General features: G+C 46.1%; 1 protein-coding gene across 3 annotated transcripts in view; it reads right to left on the bottom strand.

The window, feature by feature from the left end:
• The window catches only part of NCMAP (non-compact myelin associated protein), a 35,676-nt gene that overhangs the window by 1,991 nt on the left and 20,541 nt on the right, over nucleotides 1-13,144 (bottom strand). For all 3 annotated transcript variants that reach the window (XM_074976288.1, XM_074976287.1, XM_074976286.1), the window contains 2 exons: nucleotides 2,122-2,217; nucleotides 490-574 (listed from right to left, as the gene is read on the bottom strand). In XM_074976288.1, the coding sequence (XP_074832389.1) occupies nucleotides 490-574; nucleotides 2,122-2,206 (170 nt within the window). In that variant the 5' untranslated portion in view covers nucleotides 2,207-2,217. The remainder of the gene's footprint in view (nucleotides 1-489; nucleotides 575-2,121; nucleotides 2,218-13,144) is intronic.

Here is a 13,144-nt window from a genome sequence, read left to right as displayed (position 1 = left end):
AGGAAGGATCCACAACCAGGATGAGAGGGAAAGGAAATGGAACTAGGAGAAGATACCTTTGTTTTCTCTAGAGTCTTTCATGAAAGCTACATCTACAAAAATATATAGAGTCTTAAAAACAGTAAAATAGTTCAAGGAGAGACAGACATCAAGATGCATATGCAAAAAGGATTTAAAATATTTTGTTGTGAAGCTTGAGATGCCAGAAAGCATGGTCAAGACATGATACAGGAAGAGCAGAAAAGAAGACAAGTCATCAAGGAAGCCAATGCTGGCGGAGTGGAAAAAACAGAAAAAAGATGAGATCCTCAAGGCAGCAAGAGAATGTACTATATAGTTTTAGTCTTTGGAATTTTGGCAATAAGTCCTTGAAATGGCTTGCAAGATAATGCAGCTTAGACATGACAAACTCTAAACACATGGCAGTGAGTTTCGTTAATACTGCCTAACCTTAGCTACGTAAAAGGAATTAGGAACAAAGCTGTGTACCTGTTATATGTTTTCAACACGAGCAGAACCACTGTGAATATTATGATCACTCCCACTACAATGGCAGCGATTATTGCTCCAGAACCTGGGGGAGAGAGTTAAAAAAAAAGACTGAGCATGTTTCATTTAAACAGCATTTATTGTATTGTTTGAACAAGACTTTGCCTGGTTAATATACATTTCATGAGTAAAGAGAAAAAGATTTTCAAATTTGTTTCCATTTTTATTTTTATTCAGAAAAAGCAGTGTTTTGAGACAAACTCTGCAGACGTGCTTCCCAGCTTGGATAGATAGCTACGCAATAGCTCTGCTGTGCTAGTATGCTAAAAATGGCATTGTAGCCTGGAGTAGCTTGAGCTGACCACCTCTGGACACACCCAGGTTCCAGCTAGGTTTGTATTCCAAATGACTAAACTGAGCTGTCACCTGTACTATCCCTAATTACATTAGTGCTAGGCGGGGCAGACTTAGTGCATCTATCTATTGGAGCTTGGAAGCTGCAGAGTAGACATGCACCAAGAATCTGTGTGATGCCCAGCACAACAGGGCTGAGTTGTGCTGGGCTGTCTCGGTACTACAGGTTCCACCTCCACAGTCTGGCATCTTCAGGACATGAGCGGTCCCAGACCAGGGATTGCACCAGCCCAGAGGAGGTAAGTTTCCTGCTGGCCTCCAGCCCTGCTTCCAAGCTCCCCTCCTGGCTGTCAGCCACTTCCTGGCATTGGCCCCAGCCCTGCACTGAACCAGTGCTCCCCAGCCCCAGCCACGGCGCACCGTGGGCCAGGATCCCTAGCTGTGGCTCCTCATCCCCATTGCGTGCCACAGCTCTCTGGCTCCAGCCATGGGCTATGGGCTGCTGTGCCCCAGCCCAGCCTGCTGTCCCCTGCTTTCTGGCCCCGCTGCAGGATGCCACTCTCTGGTCTCACCGGAGAGTGGTGGGCTGGAGCTAGGGTCAGAGAGCAGCATAGCCAGGGATAGGGAAGGGACGGCCCACAGCAGGTCCTGGGAGTCATGTATGGACACTGCTGTCCCCACCTCTGTCCCACCCCACAGCTGTTGCAGGTCCAGTGACTTACTTATTTTAGAGGTTCAACCTGTACCACTAAATATCTACTCCCTGTGCATAAAGCTAAGCACATACACAAAACTTGGGAGGATCAGGCTCAGTGTATCATATGTTTTCATTACAATCTTCATGTTAGACGGCAGGTGAATAGACTTTGTGCCTGGGCTAGTAAATTCTGAGAGACTAGAAAATGATGTGGAGTAAGTTAGATTAATAACATCAATAAAAATAAGTTATCAATAACAGAAGATTTTTTTCCTAACATCAAGAAGTCAGTGTCTAGTAGCTGAAAGTATCAGAACACACATCAAGCTCTAGTACAACTGCATTATACCAGGACCTCCAAGACTGACACTTTTAAAACAAGCTCACTGAAATTCTATTTAATTTTGATTATCTTTAGGATGAATTTTCAAAGGGTGATAATGGCAGTTTTGCATAAGTCCCTTGTTTAAACAATGTTTGCATGCGGGAATGTTTTCAGACATCTTTTCAAAATCCTTCCCTAGACACATGGCATTTAAAACACAACTGAAATAAATCCATTGTCACAATGTTTTCCTTACTCTGATAAAGAATTTCTTCTTGAGACTTTGTGGTCACATTTGTTACAGGCAGGGTATTATCACCCAGAGGTGCAGCTGTCGTCATCCTGATTCCAGCTAGACAAAGAGAAAAAAGAATGATGTTTTAAAAACCACTGACATAGTTACCGTCAGCACCCATGCGAGATAACTGGACAGTTATCCATCAGAGAGCTGGTGCTCTACGCTCCTGCTCTTGGTTATCGACTTATACCCTGAATAGTTCTGTTGAAATGATTCAACCACTAGCAGAGTAAAGTACTCTACCATGGGTGGAATTCTAGCCCCACTGATTCCAGTGGGAGTTTTCCTATAGACTTTAATGGTGTCATTTCACCCAGTGCGAGTAAGGATCCTTTTCTAGCTTCAGATGGGCTATTTGCCTTAAAATGTACAGTACTGAGCCCCTGCTGATTCATGGAATAAAGAAAGGAAATTCCATACCCACCAAAGATGTCATTTTACCATTCTACAGTACTGGAAATCATGACAAATTGGAAGCAAGCGGCAAAGACAGTTTCAAAGTTCACATTGCAGTTTGGCCTGGAACACCTGGCATTTGCAAAAGAATCAGGTCACAAAGTGGGCATAGTGACAATTCTGTCTTTGAAAGTGGAAAACACGGGAAGGTCCTACATTAGCACAAACAATTGCATGCTGTCATACTTATGTAAAACACTACTGCTTGCAACAGTGATACTGCAATGTTTGGAACCTTGTGTTGAATACAGAGGGAGAACAATTGGGAAGAAAATGGAAGTTATGCAATCCACAGCATAAATTGATTTGTACCAATGATAGGAGACTTAATCGGGTATACTAAATGTTGTGGTTCAGTACATGAACAAAGAGAATATTTTTAAAAAGGCTCCTGTGTCCCAAGGGCAATTTGACAGCGGTATCGATTTTGATTATGTGTTAAATTTCTATAGTAAAAATTCAGTTCTGTTAACAAAGCCTTTAGTGATTTTGCACCACTAAATCTTTGCTGACAAGATGAGGTAAGGCTGGCAGAATATAGAGTTGTAAGAATTAGAATTAGTTTTGGGGCTGGCAAACAGGAGAAAGCATGAGATTATAGAGCCTGAGCCTATGGTATTAACTAAAAATATTTTGCACCCTCATTCTTTGGAGTTCCCTGAGTCAGCCTGTGGAGCTCCTTGCCAGAGGATGTTATAAAGACCAGTACTTGATGAGGGTTCCAAAAAGAACTAGGTAAGTTAATGGCAGTTAGGTCCATCAATGGCTGACTGCCAGGATTGGTAGGAATGGTGTCCCTGCCCTCTGTTTGCTAGAGGCTGGAAATGGATGACAGAAGAGAGATCACTTGATGACTATCTGTTCTGTTCACTCCCTCTGGGGCATCTGGCATTGGCCACTGTTGGATGACAGGATACTGGGCTAGAGGGACCTTTGGTCTGACCCAGTATGGCCATTAAACCAGCTGGCGAGATGGAGAAAATTATCAGCTACACCACTTTATAACACACTCAACCAAACAGCTAACAAGACAAATACTAACAGTCTTGGCCACTCAGGTTCATTGAAGATCTCTCTTCTTCCCACACTTTCCCCAAAAGGCTATACTGAAGCAAAACCTATTCAAGAAAGAACTTGCTAACACCAGGACAGGCACCATTTCTAATGAGAGAAGTGGGGTCGTGACTCAAATCATCTTGTGGCGAGGTGGGGAAAAAACTGGGATGCATTTGAGTCTCCACTCGCAAGACACTAAGCTAGGGGGAGAGGTAGATATGCTGGAGGGTAGGGACAGGGTCCAGACTGACTTAGATAAATTGGAACACTGGGCTGCAAGAAATCTGATGAGGTTCAATAAGGGCAAGTGCAGAGTCCTGCACTTGGGCCAGAAGAATCCCAAGCATTGTTACAGGCTGGGGTCCGACTGGCTCGGTAGCAGTTTTGCAGAAAAGGATTTGGGAGTTGTAGTGGACGAGAAGCTGGACATGAGTCAACAGTGTACTGTTGTAGCCAAGAAACCTAATGGCATATTAGGTTGCATCAGGAGGAGCGTTGCCAGTAGATCCAGAGAAGTGATTATTCCTCTTTATACGGCTTTGGCGAGGCCACATCTGGAGTACTGTGTCCAGTTCTGGGCCCCCGTTTATAGGAAGGATGTGGATACACTGGAGAGGGTCCAGTGGAGGGTGACCAAAATAATTAGGGGGATAGAGCATATGACTTATGAAGAAAGGTTGAGGGAACTGGGACTGTTTAGTTTGCAGCAGAGAAGACTGAGGGGGGACTTGATAACAGCCTTCAACTTACTGAAGGGAGGCTGCAAAGAGGCTGGAGAGAGGCTGTTCAGAGTGGTCACGGATGGCAGAACACGGAACAATGGTCTCAAGTTGTGGCTGGAATGGTCCAGGTTGAACATTAGGAAAAACTTTTTCACTAGGAGGTGAAGCATTGGAATGGTCTGCCCAGGGAAGCAGTGGAGTCTCCATCCCTGGAGGTGTTTAAGTCTTGCCTCGACAAAGCCCTGGCGGGGCTGATGTGATGGGTTTGGTCCTGCTTAGAGCGGGGGCTAGACTCGATGGCTTTTCTAGGTCTCTTCCAGCTCTATTATTCTAAGATTCTATGACTGGGAGGCACCAACTAACTGACATTTCTGCTGCAACAACAGGCTTTTATACTGCTACAGCACCTTCCATCTGTTGGGCTTGGTCACCTCACTGCAAAACCATCAATTCCCTTCTGTCCCCTCCTGAAAGCAGAGGCCATGCTTCTGCATTTCTCCTCCTACCTTCACGAACAGAGCAGGACACTAACCACAAAGGCAGCGGGGAGGACAACTATGGCACCAAGTGGAATATGGACCCCTGAACCTGGGTCTTGGCAGGAACAGAAAGGCTCTTGCTGCCATTGAAGGAAGTGAAGAGGGCAGAGCTGTGGAGGCAAGAGTGTAGGGGCAGCAGGTTCAGTGAGACAGCACAAGATCATTGTTCTGAGGATGCATCAAAAGCACACTGTACTGGCACCATATTCAGTTGGCAAGTTGTCTCTGGGTGCCAGGAGCTAGGGGAGCCTGCTGTCTCATGGGAACCTACAGGGCACATATGCTCCCTGGCACACAGCTGACTGTGATTCTCTTTGGCTGCAGTCCCCAGGATGCCTTGGGCCAGGAGAAAGCAATGAAATACAGCTGCAATACACTGGATTCTGCAATATACACCTTGCAGACAAAGGCTGCTGTTTCCATCTCTGGTAGAAATAGGTATCAGTCATTTTCCTGCAAATAGACAACTGTGTCTTTGATGGGTAACTTTCTATGTATGCCATGTTAAGGGAGGAGATTTATATGCCCTATACTGCTAGTAACTAACAGCAATTCTCCTTTAGCAGCTGAGTTACTAAGAACACGGACAAGGTTATGAAAACTGGAGCCCAGAGTTAGGCTCACAAGTAAGTGGCTTGATCTTTAAAAGTATGGAGTACCCAGTTCAGTTGGTGCTGCTGGGTTCTCAGCCCGTCTGAAAAAATACACCTGTTGAGAGTGTACATATAGATTTAGGAGCCTAACTTTAGGCACCTAAGGTTAAATCCTGACCCCAGCAAAGTTAATGGCAAAACTCCAAGTCATTTCAATAGGACCAGAATGAAATTCTGATGTTTGAAAACCTTGATGCTCAGCCTGGTAGAGCAGGAGGATCTGAAGTTCAGTCTCAAGTTCTAACTGGCCAGTGCATGTGCCAGTGAGTCCAGTCATGAATCTGTTACAACAGTAATGAGTTCTACTGATTGTTAAAGAAAGGAAAAACAGAGTGGGAATTTAGAAAGTTACTGGCAACAGACAAGCAGACCCTTTTTCCAGAATTTGCCCCAGTGTGAAACATTAGAATTGCAAGGCTGTTACAGTCAAATGGTTCAACTCACTTTGTTTAAAACAATTAAAAAAACCTCTGTCCCAAAATCCGTAATAGGGTCATTCTGCTCTGACTGAATGGTTCCTTTGTGTAACCAAGGTCAAGTTACTTTTGTAACACGATAATTTAGTCTGGTCATAGATTGTTTCAGCTGGGAAGGATTTTAGATGGAGAGCTCCTCCAGAGCTAGTTCCTGGAGTTTTGCAAAGAGTTTGCAACTCTTCTGTTAAAAATCTGACAGCTCAACCTCAGAAAAATATTGTAGTGTGTCCACAAAGATACATTTGTCACCCCAATGCCCCCTATTTCCACTCCAATTAAAGCAGTCACTGAGTTCTGTCTGTTTAATGAGAGCTGCTCAAAAGGCATCTCAGGCAATGGTTTTTGCTCTTGTTTCAAGATGACTGCACCCAGAACATGAAGGAAGGAAGGATGGCATTACAGCTGGAGGGGAAGCTGAGCTAATATTTCTTTAAGGACCCAACTCAGGAAGTCATGCCCAGCTTTCACCAGCCGACTGTTCATGACTACAGAAACACTCGCTCCAGGGCCGTCAGCGTGCAGGAACCGGACGAGCAATTTTCTTGGGCTCCGTGCTCAGAATGCCAAACAAGAGATGGGGCTGAACTTTTTGGAAGACTGGTAATAGAATATTGCATCCATCAATGCTTTGTTGCTAGATCAGATCCATACTAGTAACTTAGCTACTGGCTATTCAATCTGCCGGTCGTAAATAGAGAGCTGCTCGTGTTCTGGCCCCAATTCATCTGTGCTCTAAGTGAGCGAAACCCCACTGGAGTCATTGGGATTCTGCTTGTTTGCAGCAGGGATGCAATCTGTCCCCAGGTGGCTTTCAATCAATCATAGCAAGGACTCCACGTAAAAATAAGTTTGTGTCGTAACTTCTCCTTATTGCTCTTGTAAAACTGCTGAACACTCAAGTTGTAAATGTCAGTTAGAGACCCATAATATTCTGAGTACAAGAGCGGGAGCAAGGAACTCTAGAAGAATAAACCTGGCTTTGTTCGTGCCTTGGAGAAACCTCTCTGTTTAGTTTCTGTCCTGTGAAACCGGGAAGCGTGCTAGTGAATTGGGAAGCATCCAGCCACAGCTTCTAGCAGTCACTGGGTTAGGGACATCTGGAGCATGCAGCTGCATCCCTGACCTTGGCTAACAGCTATTAATTTCTACCCGCTTCATCTCTAGAACACACTGGCCCACAATATCTGATCTAAACCCCACTGAAGTTAATGGGCCTCATTCCATCAGCTTCAGGGGTCTCCAATTCTGATCCTAATTTGAAGATGGATAGATGCTATGTAACAGGAGGAAGTGGGTTTTGCTCACAAAAGCTCATGGCTTAATACATTTGTTAGTCTCCAAGGTTATTTGTGGAGTTCTGTGGTTTGCACTATTATCAACGTTCATTTGAAATGTTCCCTCTACTACACACACAGTACCACACCTCCTTCTATATGTGCATATCTGCCTGGGTTCCTGAGAGTTCCAAATTTATGTTAACTCTAATGATAAAAGGAACCACACATTATGAAAAAGATTTCCAGATGTTCATTGGGGGAATGCAAGAATAACCAGCAGAGTTAAGCCCCTAGACTGATTCCATTTAAATCACCGTTGCAGCTATAGTATATCGGTTATTTAGGCAATTGACTGCAGTCCATCCTGCTCTCCTCAGCTCCAGCATTTCAAGCAGAATGGATATATTCGTTTACAATAAAATCAGAGTTGGAGCAAAACCAGTCAGACAGCCACTGCCTAGAACACCTGGTCAGGACAGAAGAGGCAGTGGAGAAATACACTGCGTTTCTTTGCACGTTTACATAAGAGCTTAAAAGTTCAAGAGCTGACTTCCTGCTCTGTTTTGGGAGGTGCTAATCAGACATCTGAACCACGTGACCAGTCCAATGAAGCTGTTGGTGAATGATAATGGCTTCAATGCTGGTCATGTGAGACTCTTCCAGAATGCTAGTGTTCGTGCGCCTGTCCCCGCTGGAGAGATTTAAGATTCTCCTGAAGCAGCCTTGATGATATTGCTCAAGTTCCTTCAAATGACGCTTGTATATTGTCCAGGTTCACATGTGTACAGTAGCACTGGAACAACAACTGTTCTGTATACAAGGAACTTTGTCTTAGCAAGGATGTCCCAGTTTTCAAAGACCCTTCGTCTCAGGCAGGCGAAAGCAAAGCTTACACAGCTCAGACAATGCTGAATGTCTGTGTCAGTGCTGACTTTAGCGGAAAGATGAGTTTCAAGGTATGGGAAATGTTCTGCATTTCTCAGTCTACAGGCAAATAACACAGCTATGTATTAAGTCTGCCTGATGTCAGACCACTGCCTTTATATAAGCATTTGTGTCTCTCCGGCTCTGGCATGAAGCCATTATTAAACACACCATAAGGAGCACTTCATTTCCACGCTAAGCTGAATGATCATCACATTAAATGACAGGTGGTTTCTGCTTCCAGCAGCAGCATTAAAAACACACACAAACACCACCCTGCACAGCCTGAGGACAAGAGCCAGCAAAGCAGAGAGCCCTGTGCTCCCATCCGATCAATCACCCTGCCACTGCTGAGCCTATTTCGGTTGTATTGGCCCCCAGCTTGGTTTCAATTGCTATAACGGGCAGGATTTTCAAAAGGAGCCCAGCATCCAAACTTCATGGAGAGCTGGGCCCCCAGTGCCCGAGGTCCTCTTGAAAATCCACATCCTTGGGAGTTTGAAAACCAGAACTAGCGGATGGATTTCAGGGCCTGCCTCACTGCTAGATGCTGCACACATAGTTAAGAGACCAGTGGCGCTGGGACAATTGGGGGGGGGGCGAGTTATGCCCCCTCCCTTACACCTTTGTTGTTTCCCTCTGATGCTTGCCAGCTCTCCCAGACCAGACCAACTGGATGCAGCAATGGCATCTGGTCCATCCTGTCTAGGAGAGTTGGCAGCCGTAGCCCCTCACTGCCCCAAGGCTGGAGCCACAGCTGGAAAAACTGCTGAGCCCTGGGTGGCAAATGGAGTACCCAGGGCCGATGGCCTAGACCTTGGGACTGGCAGGCCCAATGGACTGCCGAGCCCACAGGGGCAGGGCCAGCAGGCGATGGGCCTTTGGGGACAGGTGCAGCTCTCAGGGCCAGCAGGAAGCAGTGGGGATAGAAGAGCCCTCTGGGGGCTGCCTGGAGGCCAGGAGCCAGGACTGGTGAAGCTGGCAGCAGGTTAGCAGCAGTGCTGGTCTCTGGGTGTAGGGAAGCTACACACAACACCTGGGGGTGCTGCAGCATCCCCCACCCTGCTACTTCTGACACCCATTAAGAGAGACTGATTCCACCTGACCACCCACCAAGCTCTTGCAACCCCTCCGTTAGCGCTGCTTTCTACAGCGATCACACTGGGGGGGTTGCCTAAGGGAAAGGGAGTGACAGTAAAAGACAAAGGATTATGAGTGCGAGGAGCGGGTATTGGCACAGAGACTGATGTGCAGCCCAGAAACCCACTCTAGCCTCCCACCAGCTCCACAGCCTTAAGGGCTGATGCAAAGAAAGTAGCTGCCATTTGGGGTGGGCAGTTCCCAGGAAGCTGTATGGTACATGGAGGTTATTGCTGGAAAGGCCCAGCTTGGGCACCATGCACTGAGTCTGCAGAGGTACCAAGTGCCCTCAGCTCTTTCAGGAGCCTGTGGGAACCTCACTGTTAAAAGAAGATCATCGGACCACAGATCTTCTGAATTTGGGCTCCCAAAACCAGAGGCCACCTCTGAAAAGTTGGACTCTACTTCAACGTTCCTGCTAATATTTTCCATTTGTGTGCAGATTATGTGCACCGAGGCATGTGCAGATGTGCACCACCCACAGAAACACAGGCTGCAGGCGCTGTACTAATCAACTGGGTGGTATTTGAATCTCTCCTACACCGACAGCTTACAGGGTAAGTTGCTTCACTGATTTGTGCAAGGCCACTGAAACAGTCAGTGTCATAACCAGGACTGGAACGCAGGATTCCCAGTTCCCAGCTTCTGTCTAAATACACTGACCAACACACTATTCCCCTTCCTCCCCGTATGAATACCGACTCTTCAGTCTTCATCTGCTGGGCAATAGCCCCATGAAGGCCCAGCTGAGATCAGGGCCCCGTTGTTGCACCAGGTCCTGTACATACACTCGGTAAGAGTCCCTGCCTTGATGAGTTTGCGAGCTAAATGGACAACACAGAAAGGGTGGGAGAACAGAAGCCAGATCTCCACTTGCCAGGAGAGACCCAAGGTACAGACAGACCAATTGCCCTGCCCAGATTCCCTCAGGGAATCATCTGACAAAGCTGGAAATTGAACCCAGATCTCCCGAGTTCAAGATCATCCCTGGCTGATAAAGTTCACACCACTGAGATAGTCCACCTGGACTATTTGACTCCCACTCCCAAGATCAACTTTTCAAGGTATTTATGGCTGACCTCAAGTGCCTCTCACTCAAAGATGATTTAACAAAAGACCTAGAAGCAGGGAAGAGACCTTAAACTCCAAGTGAAGCCTGAAGTCAAGGCAGCATCCAAAGAAGAAAAATCTATGCAGCTCAATACATGTTTGGCAACCACATTCGGCTAGACTCTGCAGGCATTTACCAGAACCAGTGTGCTCTAAAATTGTGTTGCCAGATGGCTCAGTTACTTCATTGTTTCAGCCTAAAAGTGATACACCTATATCCCAGAAGCCTTTGCTTTTTAAAACAAAACTGCCTATTTACGTGCATTGACAGAGCAGACCTCAGCAGAGACCTGGGAGCAAACATATGGCATATGCCTGTAAGGAATGTTAGAGGGTTTCCTTTATTGTCAACACTTTTTAATTAAAAGGCCCCTTTGCAACACTGCCTCTCTTGTCCAGCTGTACTGTACATGTGTAAGTGATGACTGGACACAGGAGAAGCATGAAACCAAGCATTCAGCGATGGCAATTCACACGTGGCAAGCGAGAGCTGCGTAGTTGCGAATGTAATTGCAGCCCTAATGGGGAATGCAACAGAGAATTTTGCATTTTTTAATAGCAGCAGGGTTCCTCGATCTCCCGAGAACATGAAGGGCACATCCACACAGCCAGATGGTGTAATTGCCAGCACAGGGAGACACCGCCACAGCACGTCTGATTGTGCAAATACGCTAAAAATAAAAGGTATTTGTCAAGGCTGATCCCCACTCTAGCACTTGGGAGTGCAGAAGCGGGGTGGGGTGAGGGGCCTGCAAGATCTTTAACATACCCTGCCAAAAAGCAAAACAAAAGGACCACAGATTCCCTGACCTTGGGTGACACACTGTCACCACCCAAGGTGGTATTTCAGAATCTGATGTTGGTTATTCTGTAGCACCTTGCACCACAGAAAAGTACTGGGGCAACAAATGTCAGCTGTTTTGCCATTCAGTTCAATGAGGCCAGGATTTGGCCTCGAGAGAGCAGAGAGAAAGAAGAAGATTCTTTCTTCCTTGCGCTCAATGGATGAGGCCAGGGCTTTCTCACTGAGCATGGGAGTTCACTTTTCACAGACAATGTCCTTGCTCAGAGACAGATTCTAACAAGCCCCACCTTCCTCGTAACGCGTCCCAGCAGAAAACCCAACCCTGGTGCTTCCAACAGAGCAAGGCACCCACCACACTGTGTGTATTTGGATTCAAAGCTGAGCAGCCCTGGGAGTTTCATTCCAGCTTGTTGATCCGAGCTCCAGTTCCAAAAGCTGCTGCAGAAGAAACTCTTCTTGTCTGTCTGGTTTAATTCCTGCCATGCCGGAGAATGGGTGTGTGGCTGCAGCATCTTCAGGAGAAGTGTCAGAGATACTTGCAGAAGTCAGGGAGGTGCTTTTTATTGGTAACAGAGAGAAATATTTTTCTAAACTTCATTCGGGTCACTGGATTTTCTGGCTGAGCAAATGCAAGATCTGACTTCCTTCATAATGCTCCTGGAGCGTGGAGGGCTCCTTCAATAGTTAACTCCCCAACCAGAAATGTTTGTGTTAATTCCCATAATCTTTATCAATGAGAACATCTATGCAAAGCAGGAGGCCATATATATATGTAATTGGAGATACACATCTTCTAGAACTGGAAGGGACCCCAGGAGATCATCTAGTCCAGTCCCCTGCCCTCTTGGCAGGACCAAGCATCATCTCTGGCATCTATTTGCCCCAGTCCCTAAATGACCTCCCTCAAGGATTGAGCTCACAACCCTGGGTTTAGCAGGCCAATGCGCAAACCACTGAGCTACCCCTCCCCCTCACCAACCAAGATCAGAATGGACAAGGTGGGCTGAGGACTCCATCTTTAATAGAAACAGAAGGCACCCAAATTCTAGTCCTACCACCAGCTACCATAAATTTGTGAGTCAAGGCTCCAACCTTACAAACACCCCAACAGGATAAAGTCTAATCAGGACAAATGCAAAGTACTCCACTTAAGACCAAATCAGTTTCACACATACAAAACGGGAAATGACTGGCCAGAAAGGAGTACTGCAGGACAATCCTGGGGTCACAGGAAACCACAAGCTAAATATGAGTCAGTGTGACGCTGTTGCAAAAAAAGCAAACTCGATTCTGGGATGCATTAACAGGATTTTTGTGAGCAAAGCATGAGAAGTAATTCTTCTGCTCCACTCTGCACTGACTAGGCCTCAGTTGGAGTATTGTGTCCAGTTTTGGGCACGACATTTAAGAAAAGATGTGGAGAAATTGGAGAAGGTCCAGAGAAGAGCAACCAAAATTATTAAACATCTAGAAAGCATGCCCTCTGAGGGAAGACTGAAAGAACTGTGTTTGTTTAGTTTAGAAAAGAGAAGGCTGAGAGGGGACTTGATAGCAGCTTTCAAGTACCTAAAAGGGTGTTGCAAAGAAGGAGAAAAATTATTCTCCTTAACCTGTGATGACAGGACAAGAAGCAATGGGCTTAAATTACAGCAAGAGAAGTTTTGGTTGGACATTAGAAAAAACTTCCCAACTGTCAGGGTGGTTAAGCCCTGGGAAAAGTTGCCTAAAGAGATTGTGGAATCTCCACCATTAGAGATCTTTAAGAGCAGGTTGGATGGACATTTGCCAGGGACAATCGAGGTGGTGTTTGGTCTTGCTGTGAG

This window comes from Carettochelys insculpta, chromosome 24 (assembly GCF_033958435.1).
Source record: "Carettochelys insculpta isolate YL-2023 chromosome 24, ASM3395843v1, whole genome shotgun sequence".
NCBI classification, from domain to species: domain Eukaryota; kingdom Metazoa; phylum Chordata; order Testudines; family Carettochelyidae; genus Carettochelys; species Carettochelys insculpta.
Note: the sequence above shows the minus strand (reverse complement) of the source record. Positions and strands in the feature narration are given on the sequence as shown.